Below are 13119 nucleotides of genomic sequence, written 5' to 3'. Positions count from 1 at the left end.
ATAACCCTGTGAAATTCTTACCAAGTGCTTTTCTGATGATTGAGAAGAACAGCTTGTACAGTTTGTGTGAGCACATCCATTTATGTTTTGTGTTTTTCACCATATGATCTAGAGTTATTACTCATAAGGGTAGAACATCTGCTTACATAGCTATTATTTGATCAAATAATAGCTAAGTTGCATTAAGTTGTCATATATTCTGTCCTTAGACAGCAACTCAAACCTTTAAAGGGCTGAGTTTCTTTTTTTTTACCCTTCATCGTGTCAAATACATTAGCATTGCAGGTAAATACATGTAAAATTGGTTGCTGAGTATGGAAGTTGAAGGGTAAAAGTTAAGAAGCTCAGTACAAAGTGCAAGTCAACTGCATTAAGTGAGAGTTATGTTCTCTTCCCTCTGTCTTCCTTTTGTTACCCCAACCAACTCCTTCTAAGACTAATCTACTTAAAAGTATTTAAAGTAAGTCATTCAGCAGACTCAGCTTACAATAAATAAATTTGCTTTAGTTGTTTTTTTCCTTCAAAAATGTGGTTATTATTATTTTTGTTTGTTTCTAAAACATTCTATTGTAGTTATTCAACACAAAAAGCAAGTGAAATCAAGTAAATGATGTGTACAACCTAATAATATATGGTGAATTTATAAGGAGCATTGTTATATTTCCATTATAGTTAATAATTTTGTTACTTATAATGTAAAAGGTATTGCAAAGAACAATTTTTTTAAATCCTTGAGAATACTTGAAGAATCTTTATTACAACTAAGTTTAACATTCAGATTCTGAGTTTTATATGAGCTATGCAATTTTATGACCATCAGTTAGCCCTATTCATGTATACATATATATGAATATTGTGAAACAAAGGTTGCAACATTTGCACTGTCCTTGAGTACAAAGATAACACTGTGAAATTCCTCCTGAGTGCCTCTCTCTGATTGAGAAGAGCAGCTAGTGTGGGGCCCTATAGGACTAGAGTGGATGCTTCACTTCTAAAGGTCTCCAAGGGGATAAATAAAAAGACCATGTCATAAATATTGGCACCCTCCTGGGCTTTATACACTATAGACTATTTCTTTTCCATGGCCAACTGTGGGAAAAGGGTACAGATCAAATTTGGTTCATATTATTATCATTCTTTTTATATCTAATTCTTATTCCTAAAAAGGTTGAAAGATATATACTGTTAAGAAAAATACATTGCACAGTTAACTGGTTTATCCCTTAAGACAGGAAAAGCTATAATACTAATTATATGTTTATTGTGCATTTCATGAGATAACTCACATGTAGCTACTTGTCTTCTGATCAGAGAAGATAACTATCAGTTGCCTGTTTCTTTACCAATCAATTGAAGACAAATTTTTATGTGACTTTTGTGCCAACCTTAGGAGCTCCTTAGTCATCAATTGAACTCCAAATATAGCCCAAGTGTACTGCAACCTGGTTTAAAGTTGCAGCATTGTTGGATTCTCTGGGAACTTTTGAACCACCCCACCAACCCCTCTAATTCTCAGCTGCTCAGTGTAGACTCCTCCTCTAATAACCACTGTCCTTCTGGCTTGCTCCTCACCTTGAACTGCACGAAGACAACTCAGCACACAGTAGGCTTCAGTGTCTCCAGCTGGTCCTTGTTTTTTTGCTCATATGAATTAATATTTTCTACACATCTTTTGCAGTTGAAAGAAGGATCCTGTCATTTTTTCTAAGATGTTAAAATGTATATTTTGTCATATATTTAAGAGCATTTGTGATTGCGAATTTAAAGTCAGTTGTACTATGTTTATTGCATATATGTTTATTACTGAATTTATTTAAGAGGGTGAAATACTTGTATGTTTTGTCCACAGAATTAGATGTGGAGGTATCTATAGGGATCTACTTGTTTCCGTTCATCAACAGGACCATGCCTTTTATGGCACCCATCCATCCAGTCATCAACAAAGCAAATATATATGTGCGTGAGCTCTTTATTTGAGAAGGTAGGTGCTCCTCTCCATTTCTCAACGTGGTACTTTTAGAAAATCTTATGTCTTCATGTATTGATGCATCATAATACTTTATATGTTTTAACATTTTAGGTTGCCCCTAATTAAGAGCCCCTAATTAAGAGTTTGTAACTTGTGTTATTTAAGAAATTTCATCTAAAAATGCTTTGCAATGCATGTTTTATTTAAAACAATACTTTTCCCACAATTTAATTACATTGTTAACTATTATAATGAACAGACCTTGATAAAAGTGTATTTCTATGAAACTATGTTCATTAATTTTGTGTAGTTTTTAGAATTTTAATTTCATTTAGTCTTTCTAAAAGAATATTGCTGATATTCCCTTGTAGTTAATCTGGTCAGAAAAAAAACTTAAAGGCTCCTTAGCATTATATCTTGACTATGTGCATCTCTGAGTATGTGATTTTCCAGTGCTCTGTACATAGCATTCACAATGAAAAGGTTCACCTCGGTGATCAGATGTTTTTGTTTTTTAATCCCATCCTCAGTACTAAATTTTATTTGAGCTCCTAACGCAATATATCAAACTCTGAATTCTTGGTATAGGTTTACCTGGAGCTGGGTTCGTGAATATAAAAAAGCAAAAAGCCAGATTATATAAATCAGTCGGTCAAGTAAAATTCAGTATACTAATTCAATATAGAAATTGCAGAAAGATTCAGATGTTTGATTATGTTCAATGAATTACTTATCTAATTTACAATGAATTAGATAACTAGTATAAGTACTGATAACTAGAGATAGATAGATAGATAGATAGATAGATAGATAGATAGATAGATAGATAGATAGATAGATAGATAGATAGATAGATAGATAGCAGAATGCTTGCTAGTTTAAATTGAATAATTTTATCATATCTGAAAATTGTATGTAAATACACTTTATTTATGAAATGACTCACATTTTCAAAATTATATAATTTTATAAAATATTACTGATATTAGTAATAAAATTTGCAGTACAATAAGTAATTTTGGAAAAATCATCTTTGCCTGAACAACCAGTGCCATTACTATGGATTTAGCCATGGCACTTTTAACACCCACTGACAATTGACTAGCAAGGCTGCAATATGGTGTTTTATGATTTCTTTATTTTTATGATATTTATGATTTCTTTATTTTTATTAGGTTCTAAAACTTTGCCAGGTGTAATCACGATTATTAAAAATATGCTAAAAAAGTATACACTTCAGGTTTCTGACAAGATTATTGTAAATTAGAGGTTTTCTGTCCTTGCATGCCCCCCTTGTTAATAATGTTCCCCATTTCACTTTATCATCATTTACTTTTGTTTTGCCATTAAATGTCTTGCAACTCAAATGTGTTTTTTGAGACTTGCTCCTGCATCCTGCCCTTGTTTTTTCCTGCATGCCATGTCACAGCTCTGATTTTACATAAACATGTTGATGATAAAATCCATGTGTAATATTTAAGATACATACTGTAGTATCAATTTATATACTGGTGTACATTCTTATCTAGAGTTAATTACAATTTCAATCATGTTCCCGAGGTATGTGAATATACTGTTAGGAGCCTTCTTCAAAGACTCTTATAGGTATAGTGTTGTGCACTTCACCAGATAAGCGATCGAACCCCAGTTTCCCCACAGGAAAAATAGCATTGTTAGGCTTAAAGTATTCCTCTGTATTTAAGGTATTTAAGTCTACTATTCATGTGTGATATGAATATGTTTCTATAATTTACTGATTTACATACAATTCCTTAATCTTGGTTGCTCATAACAAAATTAAATGTTGTAGTGCGTCATCATTAAAACAGAAGAAACAGCACATCAAATGGTTCATTTTCACAGTATTTTATTCTATTCAACTACAATGAGTCAGAGAAGATTTGAAGGAGAGTCAAGTAATTGCCTCACTCGTCATGTCCTTTCTGTGAGAAGAAAAGACATAGAAAAGAGCACTCTATAGCAGGGTGTATGAAGAATGATCTTTTATAGTTTTCCTCTTTCTCCCAAATATAATTGATCAGCCAGGGCATGTTTAGCCTCCAAATTTTGCTTCAGTAGTTTTGCTCTGGAGTGTACTAGGATGTAGGAAGGGTAAATCAAAGATATTATGAGAACATCATATTTCATTTGTCACACATTAAAGGGGTGGTTCAAAAAAAAAAAAGTGAGATTTCTACAATCAGCCCCTTATGCCAAATGTAGTAGAATAGTCCAAATATTTGCAATCTATTTTTTCATTATTTTGTCCAATTTTATCGATAGACAGTATATCATGGCATCAGAAACCACATAAGTAAATATATAAATAATTAATATGTAATTAATGTAATAGTTAATTGCCCTGTCACTTAAAACTCACAAATGAAAATTTCTAAAAACAGATTGAATTAAATGTAAAATGTACTACCTATGAGGTCCCAAAAAAGTTCATATTTTGTTGCCCAGTGTAATTGACAGCTGTTCACAAAAGAAAAAAAAATAGACTATAAATTTTAGTGATCTGTACAACTCAAAGTAGTTTGAATATAAAATTAAACTTAATTAAACTGCATACTCTTCTTGCAGTTATCCTGTTTGACACTAGTATAACTTTTTTACTCTGCTATTCTCCATGGCAATTTAAATCAACAATAGTTATTTATTTTATCGACTAAGGCCTCATGCCATGATGTTGTCCATTACTTTATATAATATGTCCAATTAACCTTCAAGTAAAATTCATTTGTCATTTGACAATGTGTGATTTTAATCTTTTTTATTGGCCAGACATCCCCTCATGGCCTGTACAATTGATGATGTAATACAGATATGGTATCATTTACTGATCTCTGAAAGCAGAAAAATGTCACTTTTTTGTTTGATTTTTTACCTGTAGAGATTTTTATGAATTACACTTTCAGAGGCCACATGATTAGCCTAGTAAGTCATATTTGGAACACTTCAATATTCAAATTTACAATTCTCATGAAAGCATACTTGTATAAACAGGGCTTTTTATTAGGGCCATCTATGACAATTTGATATTTTTTGAAAATACCGTGACTGAAGAGTAGACCATAGACAGTAACATCAATGGCACCACTTCTTGTGACTGTGAATCCAAATATTTTGACTTGACTAGAGTCTAAAATTATCACTAACAATTTGACTTGGGTAAATGCAAGGATATATATTTTGTCATGCTGACTTTATGATAGTTGGCATTTAGTTTCCTGTACTTGATATCTATTATCTCATATCTTAAATATGAAACTAAAAAATTGGAGCCCCAAACAATGATTTTGGCATAGAGTAAAAAATGTGATTTTTTTCCACCAAATTATTACTTTAACATGAAAAGCTGAATAATAAATTTACCTTGGAGCTAATGTCACGACTCTTGACCCTCAGTTTGTTGACCTGAGACTCAGCAATATCAGCCCTCTCCTCTGCCTCATCCAGCTCATGCTGCAGCTTGCGGAACTTGCCCAGATTGGCATTGGACTGCTCCTCCTGATGAACATGAACACGTTCAAAATTCAGAAATATAAAACAACTTATAAAATTAATTTCATACTCATATAGAAAAAGGTTTCTAAAATCAAACGTGATCATGAGTTTATATTTGCTTATAAAAATACATCTGTTTTAATTGATTGTTATATTTGAAGTACATTAACATAATTTCAAATATTCCTCCTTTTACACTTACAAAATAGATGTATTCATATATTATATAAAGATGTTTTTAATATGAAATATACTTACAAGCTCATGGTAACAAATTTTGTTTACACACACACACACACATACACACACACACACACACACACATATATATATATATGTATATATATATATGTATGTATGTATGTGTGTGTGTGTGTGTGTGTGTGTGTGTGTGTGTGTGTGTGTGTGTGTGCTAAAGAGATGCATGGCTCAAATTATTTTGCAGAAGCACTTACAGCCTCCTCTGCAGCTCTCTTGTAAGACTTGACTTTCATTTGTAGTTTATCTACCAGGTCTTGGAGACGAGTCAAAGTCTTACGGTCTTCTTCAGTCTGTTAATATTAATTAATATTCATTTTAAAAAACTATTCTCATTTCTGTTCATTTTCCATATGATAGTGTGTTGGAAACAGAAGAAGTTTATTAAGTGGGCTTTGTAAATAGGTTTATATGACCAGCCTATTCTCATTTTTGTCTGAATTGTTTATAAATTGTGAAGAAGACACTGTATACAGAAGTAACCTGGTAGGTGAGCTCCTTGATGCGTCTCTCATATTTCCGGATTCCCTTTACAGCTTCAGTGGACTTTTTCTGTTCTATCTCCACCTCATTTTCCAACTCCCTCACCTAAAAAGGAACACATAACAAGCTTTAAAAAAAAATTAAGACAACTAAAAGTTTTACAACTTTTGTAAGGTAAATTCATAAACTCACCCTGGCCTCTAGTTTCTGGACCTGTTTCTTGCCACCCTTCATGGCAATTTGCTCAGCTTCATCCAAACGGTGCTGCAGGTCCTTTATAGTCTGCTCCATGTTTTTTTTCATGCGTTCCAGGTGAGCACTAGTGTCCTGCTCCTTCTTCAGCTCCTCTGCCATCATGGCAGCATCAGTAATGGCTTTTTTGGCCTTTTCTTCAGCATTCCTGCACTCTTGTACAGCTTCTTCTACCTCAGTTTGAAGCTGGGAAGTGTCTCCCTCTAGCTTTTTCTTCTGGTTTAGTAGGCTAGTGTTCTATAAGTAATTAAGATATTTGTAATATTATTCTCTGTCACAAATTCTGCATCCTTTCCGTGACCTTGTCTTTGGCCAACAAGAAAAATCTGTAAACTACCTGTGAGTGTAGTAGTTGCACTCTCTCAGTCACATCCAGGAGTTCTTGCTCAGCCAGTTTCCGGCCTCTCTCGGTCTGCTCCACGAGGGACCTCAGCTCATCCAGTTCAGCCTGTAACAAATTGTTGCGCCTCTCCACAATGGCAATGTTCTCTTTGAAATCATCATTAGCACGGAGAGCATCATCTAGATGTAGTTGAGTGTCCTTCAAAGTAAAAGTCCACAATAAAGCAGAAATTCAGTTGTTTAAAAAAAATATCAGTTCATCAATGCTTTCCACCATATCAGAGGTATATAGGGGCATACTTTCATATGTCCATGGAGGCTCTTGAGTTGCTTCTGGGCCTCTGCAGCCTGCCTGTTAGCCTGGCTGAGTTGAATTTCCATCTCATTTAGGTCTCCTTCCATCTTCTTCTTCAGTCTGAGAGCTTCATTTCTGCTGCGAGTCTCGGACTCTAGAGAGCTTTGCAGGGTATCCACCACTCTTTGTTGGTTTCTCTTGGCCTGCTCCATTTCCTCATCCTTCTCAGCCAGCTTACGCTCTATATCAGCCTTCACTTGGTTAAACTCCAGCTGAGCCCTTAAGATCTTTCCTTCTTCATGCTCAAGGGAGGCCTATTAGTTCAATAATAATTTACCTAATTTCTTAATTACTAAAGTATTTAGTAAGTATTATTAGTATTATTACATTTATATCTGAAAATAGTAAAGACAAGGTACCTCAGCTTCTTCAAGTGCAGATTGAATTTCTGCCTTTTCCTGTTCTAGCTGTTTACGGATCTTCTCAAGTTCATGAATGCTCTTGCCACTCTCACCAATTTGCTCAGTAAGATCAGAAATCTCCTCTGTTTGACAGATAATGTAATGCTAATCAATATGTGATGTTTATTTGTATGTACATTGAATTTATTTTCCATGCCACACAGATGTATCAAGTATAGATACCTTGAAGGTTCTTGTTCTCCCTTTTCATGGTCTCCAGGTGATCTAACGATTCCTCATAGGAGTTCTTCAGTTTGAACAGCTCAGTGCTTAGAGATCTGGCTTCCTTTTGGGAGCTCTCTAACTCACTCTGACTCTCTTCATATTTTTGTTTCCACTCAGCAAGAATCTGTTTTATACCAGAAATGAACATTTAGTCATAGTCCTTTGAGTTAAAAAGCATGATAGAAATCTTCTATAGCTTCATTAGTTTTCATCTCCAGATTTACATTACGTGATCAGGCTTTTTATTTTCATGTCATCTACAATGAATTGTAGTTTTGGAACCTACACAAACTATGTTAAGGTTATACATATGTTTCATTTGTAAAAATTATGACATCACTTTGCACCAAAAAAAATTATCTAGGTGATATTCTAGGTGTACGTAACTGCAGCCAAATGGAGCATTAAAAAATGGTATGGTTAGGCATTTAACTGTTTCGTGAAAATGAACAAAGTATCCTCTTTACAAATAGAGATTAATTATTTAGCAAGAGAAAACTAGCAAGGTGTTACTAGCACATTAATACCTTGTCAAAGTTTCTTTGTTTCTTATCCAGAGCAGCAGCAGCAGCATTGGATCTTTCCACATCAACCATGAGATCTTCAATCTCATTCTGGAGTCTGTGCTTGGTCTTTTCCAGGGAAGAGCATTTGGCATTGACAGCTTCCACGGCTTCCTCTGCATCTTGTAATCGCTGAGCAAGTTTCTTCCTGGATTCAGGAAATTTGAACTTGCACTTTGTCTTGCACAATGAAATTCCAAATACTTAATGCCATCTCCTAAAGGCTACGTACTATTAATTTGAAAATTCTGTGATTTTATTTCTTACTTTGCATCTTCCAACTCTTCTGTCCTCTGGATGGCATCTGTTTCATACTTGGTCCTCCATTGAGCCACCTCAGAATTCGCCTTGGAGAGACTGCGCTGAAGCTCAGCCTTGGCCTCCTGCTCCTCCTCAAACTGCTCTCTTAGCAGGTCCGCATCATGGCGAGCAGACTGCACTGCATGGGCCAAGGCATTTTTAGCCTGAAAGAAAATGATTGATTAAAAATAAATACTGCCTAATCAGAATTTAAAAAGATTAATTAATTGAAAGCACAAACTGTGGAAATACCTTCACTTCTTCTTCAAGTTGTCTCTTGAGATCCTCAATTTGTTGTGTATAGGACTGCTTGCCTCTGGTCAGTTGGGAAACCAAGGAATCTTTCTCTTCCAACTGCCTTGTAAGTTCACCTTACAGATTGAGTGATTACAGTGATATTACAGTTGTCAGTATTTTACACCTTGCACATATCGAACACTTTAACCATGTCTTTACCATTTTCAGTTTGCAGTTTAGCTTTTTGCATGCTGAAGTCATTGATGCTGCGTTGTCCTTCCTCAAATTTAGTCCTATATTCACTCATTTGGTCCTCCAGAGTCCTGCACATTTTTTCCAGGTTTGCCTGGAACAGAGAATAGACATCAGCAATGCAATAGTAAAGACATGTAAAATGGGATTGAATGAATAATAAAAGCAAATAAGCAAAGCAAATAAGATTCCCCAAAAACACCAATTTTGTGGACTATGTATATTATTATATACATTTTATATTATTAAGATTGATAGGTGAACTGGCTCTCTGTAGTTATGCTAGTTATGCAAGAAGGTGAAGTTTGTGTGGGGGAATATATAATATAAATAAAGAAAAGAAAAACCAAACAAACAGTAAAGTGTGTACTTTGGCTTTGACAATGTGCTCCATGTTGGAGACAACATCATCAAGTTCCAGTCTCAGTTCACTCTTCTCTTTCTCAAGCTTCTGCTTCACTCTTTGTAGGTTGTCTATCTGCTCTCCAAGGTCAGCCACACTGTCAGCATGTTTCTTCCTCAGAGTTGCAGCAGTGGCCTCATGCTGTAAAGTGGCCTCTTCAAGATCTCTGCGCAGTTTTTGGAACTCAGCTTCTCTCTTCTTGTTCATTTCAATCTGTGCAGAAGTGGCACCACCAGCCTCCTCCAGTCTCTCACTGATCTCTTCCAGTTCTCTGGCCAAATCTGCCCTCTGTTTTTCAACCTTGGCACGTGCAGCTCTCTCAGCCTCTAGTTCTTCCTCAAGCTCCTCAATACGGGCCTAAAGTTTAAGGTACTAAATTATGTGTGGAAGACCCAAATAAATAATACAAATGTGTATAAATCAAACAAGACAGTGGATTACCTGCAGTTCCTTTAGTTTCTTTTGAAGCTGGGCTGCCATTGCTTGCTCATCCTCAATTTTGCTACTGAGCTGGTTGATTTCAAAATCTTTCCTGTGTTTTTAATAAGCACGTATTAGCAGATATTTAATTGCATAATTATTGTCGCTTTATTTCTAACTATTAGAATCCTACTTTTTCAGTCTCTCCTCCAGCTGTTGCTTGTCATTTTCCAAGTCCATGATATTCTCTTGGGTTAATTTTAAATCCCCTTCAAGTTTCCTTTTAACCCTCTCAAGGTCCATGCGGAGCTTTTTTTCTTGCTCCAGGGATCCCTCAAGCTGCCAAGGAAATTGTTTAATACTTACAAGGCAGTTGGTTAGAGGAGGAAGGTTTTTTTAAACAGTTTACATGCATTTATTTCAGAGATGATTAACCAATCACTGACATCATCAACTTGCTGCTCCAGCTTAGCTTTGGCCTTGGTCAGAGTGTTGACTTTGTCCTCTTCACTCTGGAGGTCATCAAGTGTTTGCTGGTGAGCCTCCTGCAGAGCTTTTTTCTCTTTTGTCAGTTTGGCAATGATTTCATCCAGGGCTGCCATCTCCTCTGTTAAGTTTTTAACCTATCAAGAGGAAATTTACTTCTTATATATTGTCACAATAAATCTGTAAGTATTTTTGCCTGCAAACAGAAATTAATTTGCTAAATTTTAACAATTAATTACACTAGTTTATTTTTAGTCAGAACAAACTTAAACCTTATTCTCAGTGGCATGCTTCTCTTTCTCCACTTTGGCCAGAGTAAGTTCCAGATCATCAATGTCTTTCTTTAGCTCAGAGCATTCATCCTCTAGCTTTCTCTTTTTAGCAGTCAGTTCAGCATTCATCTCTTCTTCATCCTCCAGTCTTTCAGTCAGCTCTTTGCATTTTGCTTCAAGTTGAATCTTGTTCTTGATCAGACCTTCACATCGTTCCTCAGCATCACAGAGATTATCTTGCTCCTGTTTTAAAACACAAAACACAAAATCTGTTGTCTTTTGGAAAAAACAGCTCTTGAGTGAGACAGATTTGATTTCTCAAACCATAAACTCACAGTCTGGACTTGGAGTTGGAGATCATTTTTTTCTTGGAGGAGTGTGACCATTTTCTCTTCTAGTTCCTTCTTGCGGGCTTCACATTTTGCGTATGCTTCTTTTAGCTTTAAGAATTCTTCTTTCAAGTTGGCCATTTCCTTCTCGGCTTCAGCAGATCTTAGCAGTGGCTTGATTTTGAAGTATAACTTCATCCAGGGCCAATTCTTAACACCCATAAAGGCACGGATGTTCCACTGAATCACAAGCAAGGCATCCCTAAAATGTGTTTCAACAAATTAATCAAAGTAACCAAATTATCTTCATCATCAACAACAAAACAATATTATTGAAGTATGAATATTTTTAAATAATTAAAATATCTTCAGCAATGATTTAAAAAAAAACATTAAAGAATTGTGGCTTATCTGTAATTCTTACCTGCGCTCAACAATTTTCTGGAACTCAATTCTTGAGAGAAGACCTCGAGACCAAGCCTGAATACGAGTAATGATGAGAGCTAGGCGATCATCTCTCATCTCTTCAAGCAGACCCAGCAGACCAGCCTTGAAGAATACCTTGATAAATAGCATATATGTTAATAAGTGTTCACATTTTTATCAAATAATTACTTTTAGGTGCTTATTAGCATAAAAATTGTATCAGTGCACCTTAGTATGTCCAAACTTGTATTGGTTATGGTCAATGTCTAAGGAGCCCAACAATTTCTCAGCTCCTTTTCTACTGTCGATGAACTGTCCTTCAGGAATAGCAGCAGGATTCAGAATACGATATCTGTAAATGCAAATGTTTTTGTATTAAGTTGACTGACTATTAACAGTTGACTATTTATACTAAACACATCTCTGTTCAGTTAACAAATCTGAAAAATCCTTCCTTCATGTTTACATATCCCAAGACATAAATCACTTGGGAGTTGGTTTTTGATATCTACAAAGCCATCCTAGTGTGCAAAATGCCAAATGTGTTTTCCTTTTGTATTTATGTTCTATGTATTTAATCTTTGTTCAAATATATATTGTGCAATTTGAGCAATCAACACATTCAATTTGATAGAAATTCTGTCAGCAGTGAGTCTAACTATGAACATAAAACCTGTTTCAAGGCATGGACACCTCTGTTTGAAGTCTCCATAGAGGATCCTGTTGGGGAAGCCCTTTCTGCAGATTCTGATGCCCTCCAGCACACCATTGCAGCGGAGTTGGTGCATTACAAGTGGATTTTCCATGGCCCCAGGAGTCTTGGTCTCATTGGGGATAATGCATCGCACAAAGTGGGGATGAGTTGATCTCAGGTTGGTCATCAGCTTATTCAAGTTCTCCTAAAGGTGGGATATGCAGAATCTATTACACTTCATATTTGAACACATCTGTTACAGGTAACAAAAAAGCTTTTCATTTTAGCTTTCACACTATATAAAATAATATGCAAAGTCAATATGTACTACATCTATTAGTTTATCTACCTGTCTGAAATGTCCTGTTTTTGGAAACCTTGCATACTGCACAAATATTTTTACTACTTAGACATATTTTATATATTCATGGTGGATTTCTTGTACAGCCCCATCACTCATTAAGCCAATCCTAGTTCTCCGGCAGCCAGTTATTGACATGGTAGTCAACAGTATGAAAATATAGTGAAATACTGCTGATGAAGAAAATCTTTCTGAACCATCCTGTTTTCTTGAATCCTTGTGTAGGTCACTACAATTCTTACTTTAGTACACTGCTAATACTCCTTGGAATCTTCTTCAGAAATCTATATCATGGAATGAATGGTGTAATTTGAACATCATCTTTTTCTAATATAAACTGGTTCCTTCTCCTACATAGGCATTTTGCTTGCACAGCTGATGAAGGATCTCTGTCCCAAATATCCTGTTCCCTGGAAATGTTGTGTACTTCATTACAATTTTCAGTATCTCTATATCTCTTACTAGAGAACACTGCAGTCACTCACCTGGAATTTTCATCAGATTTGTATAGTTTATATTAATGAAGTCACACTTTGCCATGTTCACTAGTAGACTATATAGTGTACAGTTTTAACATTTTT

The 13119-nt window shown here is 35.3% G+C and overlaps 1 protein-coding gene and 1 long non-coding RNA gene across 4 annotated transcripts in view; one reads left to right on the top strand and one right to left on the bottom strand.

Moving 5' to 3' along the window:
- Positions 1-3819: 3819 nt before the first annotated feature.
- The window catches only part of LOC113572974 (myosin-7-like), a 15052-nt gene continuing 5752 nt past the window's right edge, over positions 3820-13119 (bottom strand). The window contains exons 18-39 of the mRNA XM_035530601.1: positions 12177-12382; positions 11712-11835; positions 11482-11618; positions 11064-11319; positions 10729-10971; positions 10417-10593; positions 10164-10309; positions 9992-10082; positions 9518-9907; positions 9115-9241; positions 8911-9029; positions 8626-8822; positions 8323-8506; positions 7754-7919; positions 7529-7653; positions 7115-7423; positions 6810-7013; positions 6413-6709; positions 6221-6325; positions 5935-6030; positions 5348-5482; positions 3820-3912 (exon numbers count right to left, since the gene is read on the bottom strand). Of these exons, the coding sequence (XP_035386494.1) occupies positions 3895-3912; positions 5348-5482; positions 5935-6030; positions 6221-6325; positions 6413-6709; positions 6810-7013; positions 7115-7423; positions 7529-7653; positions 7754-7919; positions 8323-8506; positions 8626-8822; positions 8911-9029; positions 9115-9241; positions 9518-9907; positions 9992-10082; positions 10164-10309; positions 10417-10593; positions 10729-10971; positions 11064-11319; positions 11482-11618; positions 11712-11835; positions 12177-12382 (3852 nt within the window). The 3' untranslated portion in view covers positions 3820-3894. The remainder of the gene's footprint in view (positions 3913-5347; positions 5483-5934; positions 6031-6220; positions 6326-6412; positions 6710-6809; positions 7014-7114; positions 7424-7528; positions 7654-7753; positions 7920-8322; positions 8507-8625; positions 8823-8910; positions 9030-9114; positions 9242-9517; positions 9908-9991; positions 10083-10163; positions 10310-10416; positions 10594-10728; positions 10972-11063; positions 11320-11481; positions 11619-11711; positions 11836-12176; positions 12383-13119) is intronic.
- Positions 12279-13119, top strand: part of LOC113572966 — a 20165-nt gene continuing 19324 nt past the window's right edge. For all 3 annotated transcript variants that reach the window (XR_003410171.2, XR_004776564.1, XR_004776565.1), the window contains exon 1: positions 12279-12355. This is a non-coding gene — a long non-coding RNA (uncharacterized LOC113572966). The remainder of the gene's footprint in view (positions 12356-13119) is intronic.

Source organism: Electrophorus electricus, chromosome 10 (assembly GCF_013358815.1).
Source record: "Electrophorus electricus isolate fEleEle1 chromosome 10, fEleEle1.pri, whole genome shotgun sequence".
NCBI classification, from domain to species: Eukaryota; Metazoa; Chordata; class Actinopteri; order Gymnotiformes; family Gymnotidae; genus Electrophorus; species Electrophorus electricus.
Note: the sequence above shows the minus strand (reverse complement) of the source record. Positions and strands in the feature narration are given on the sequence as shown.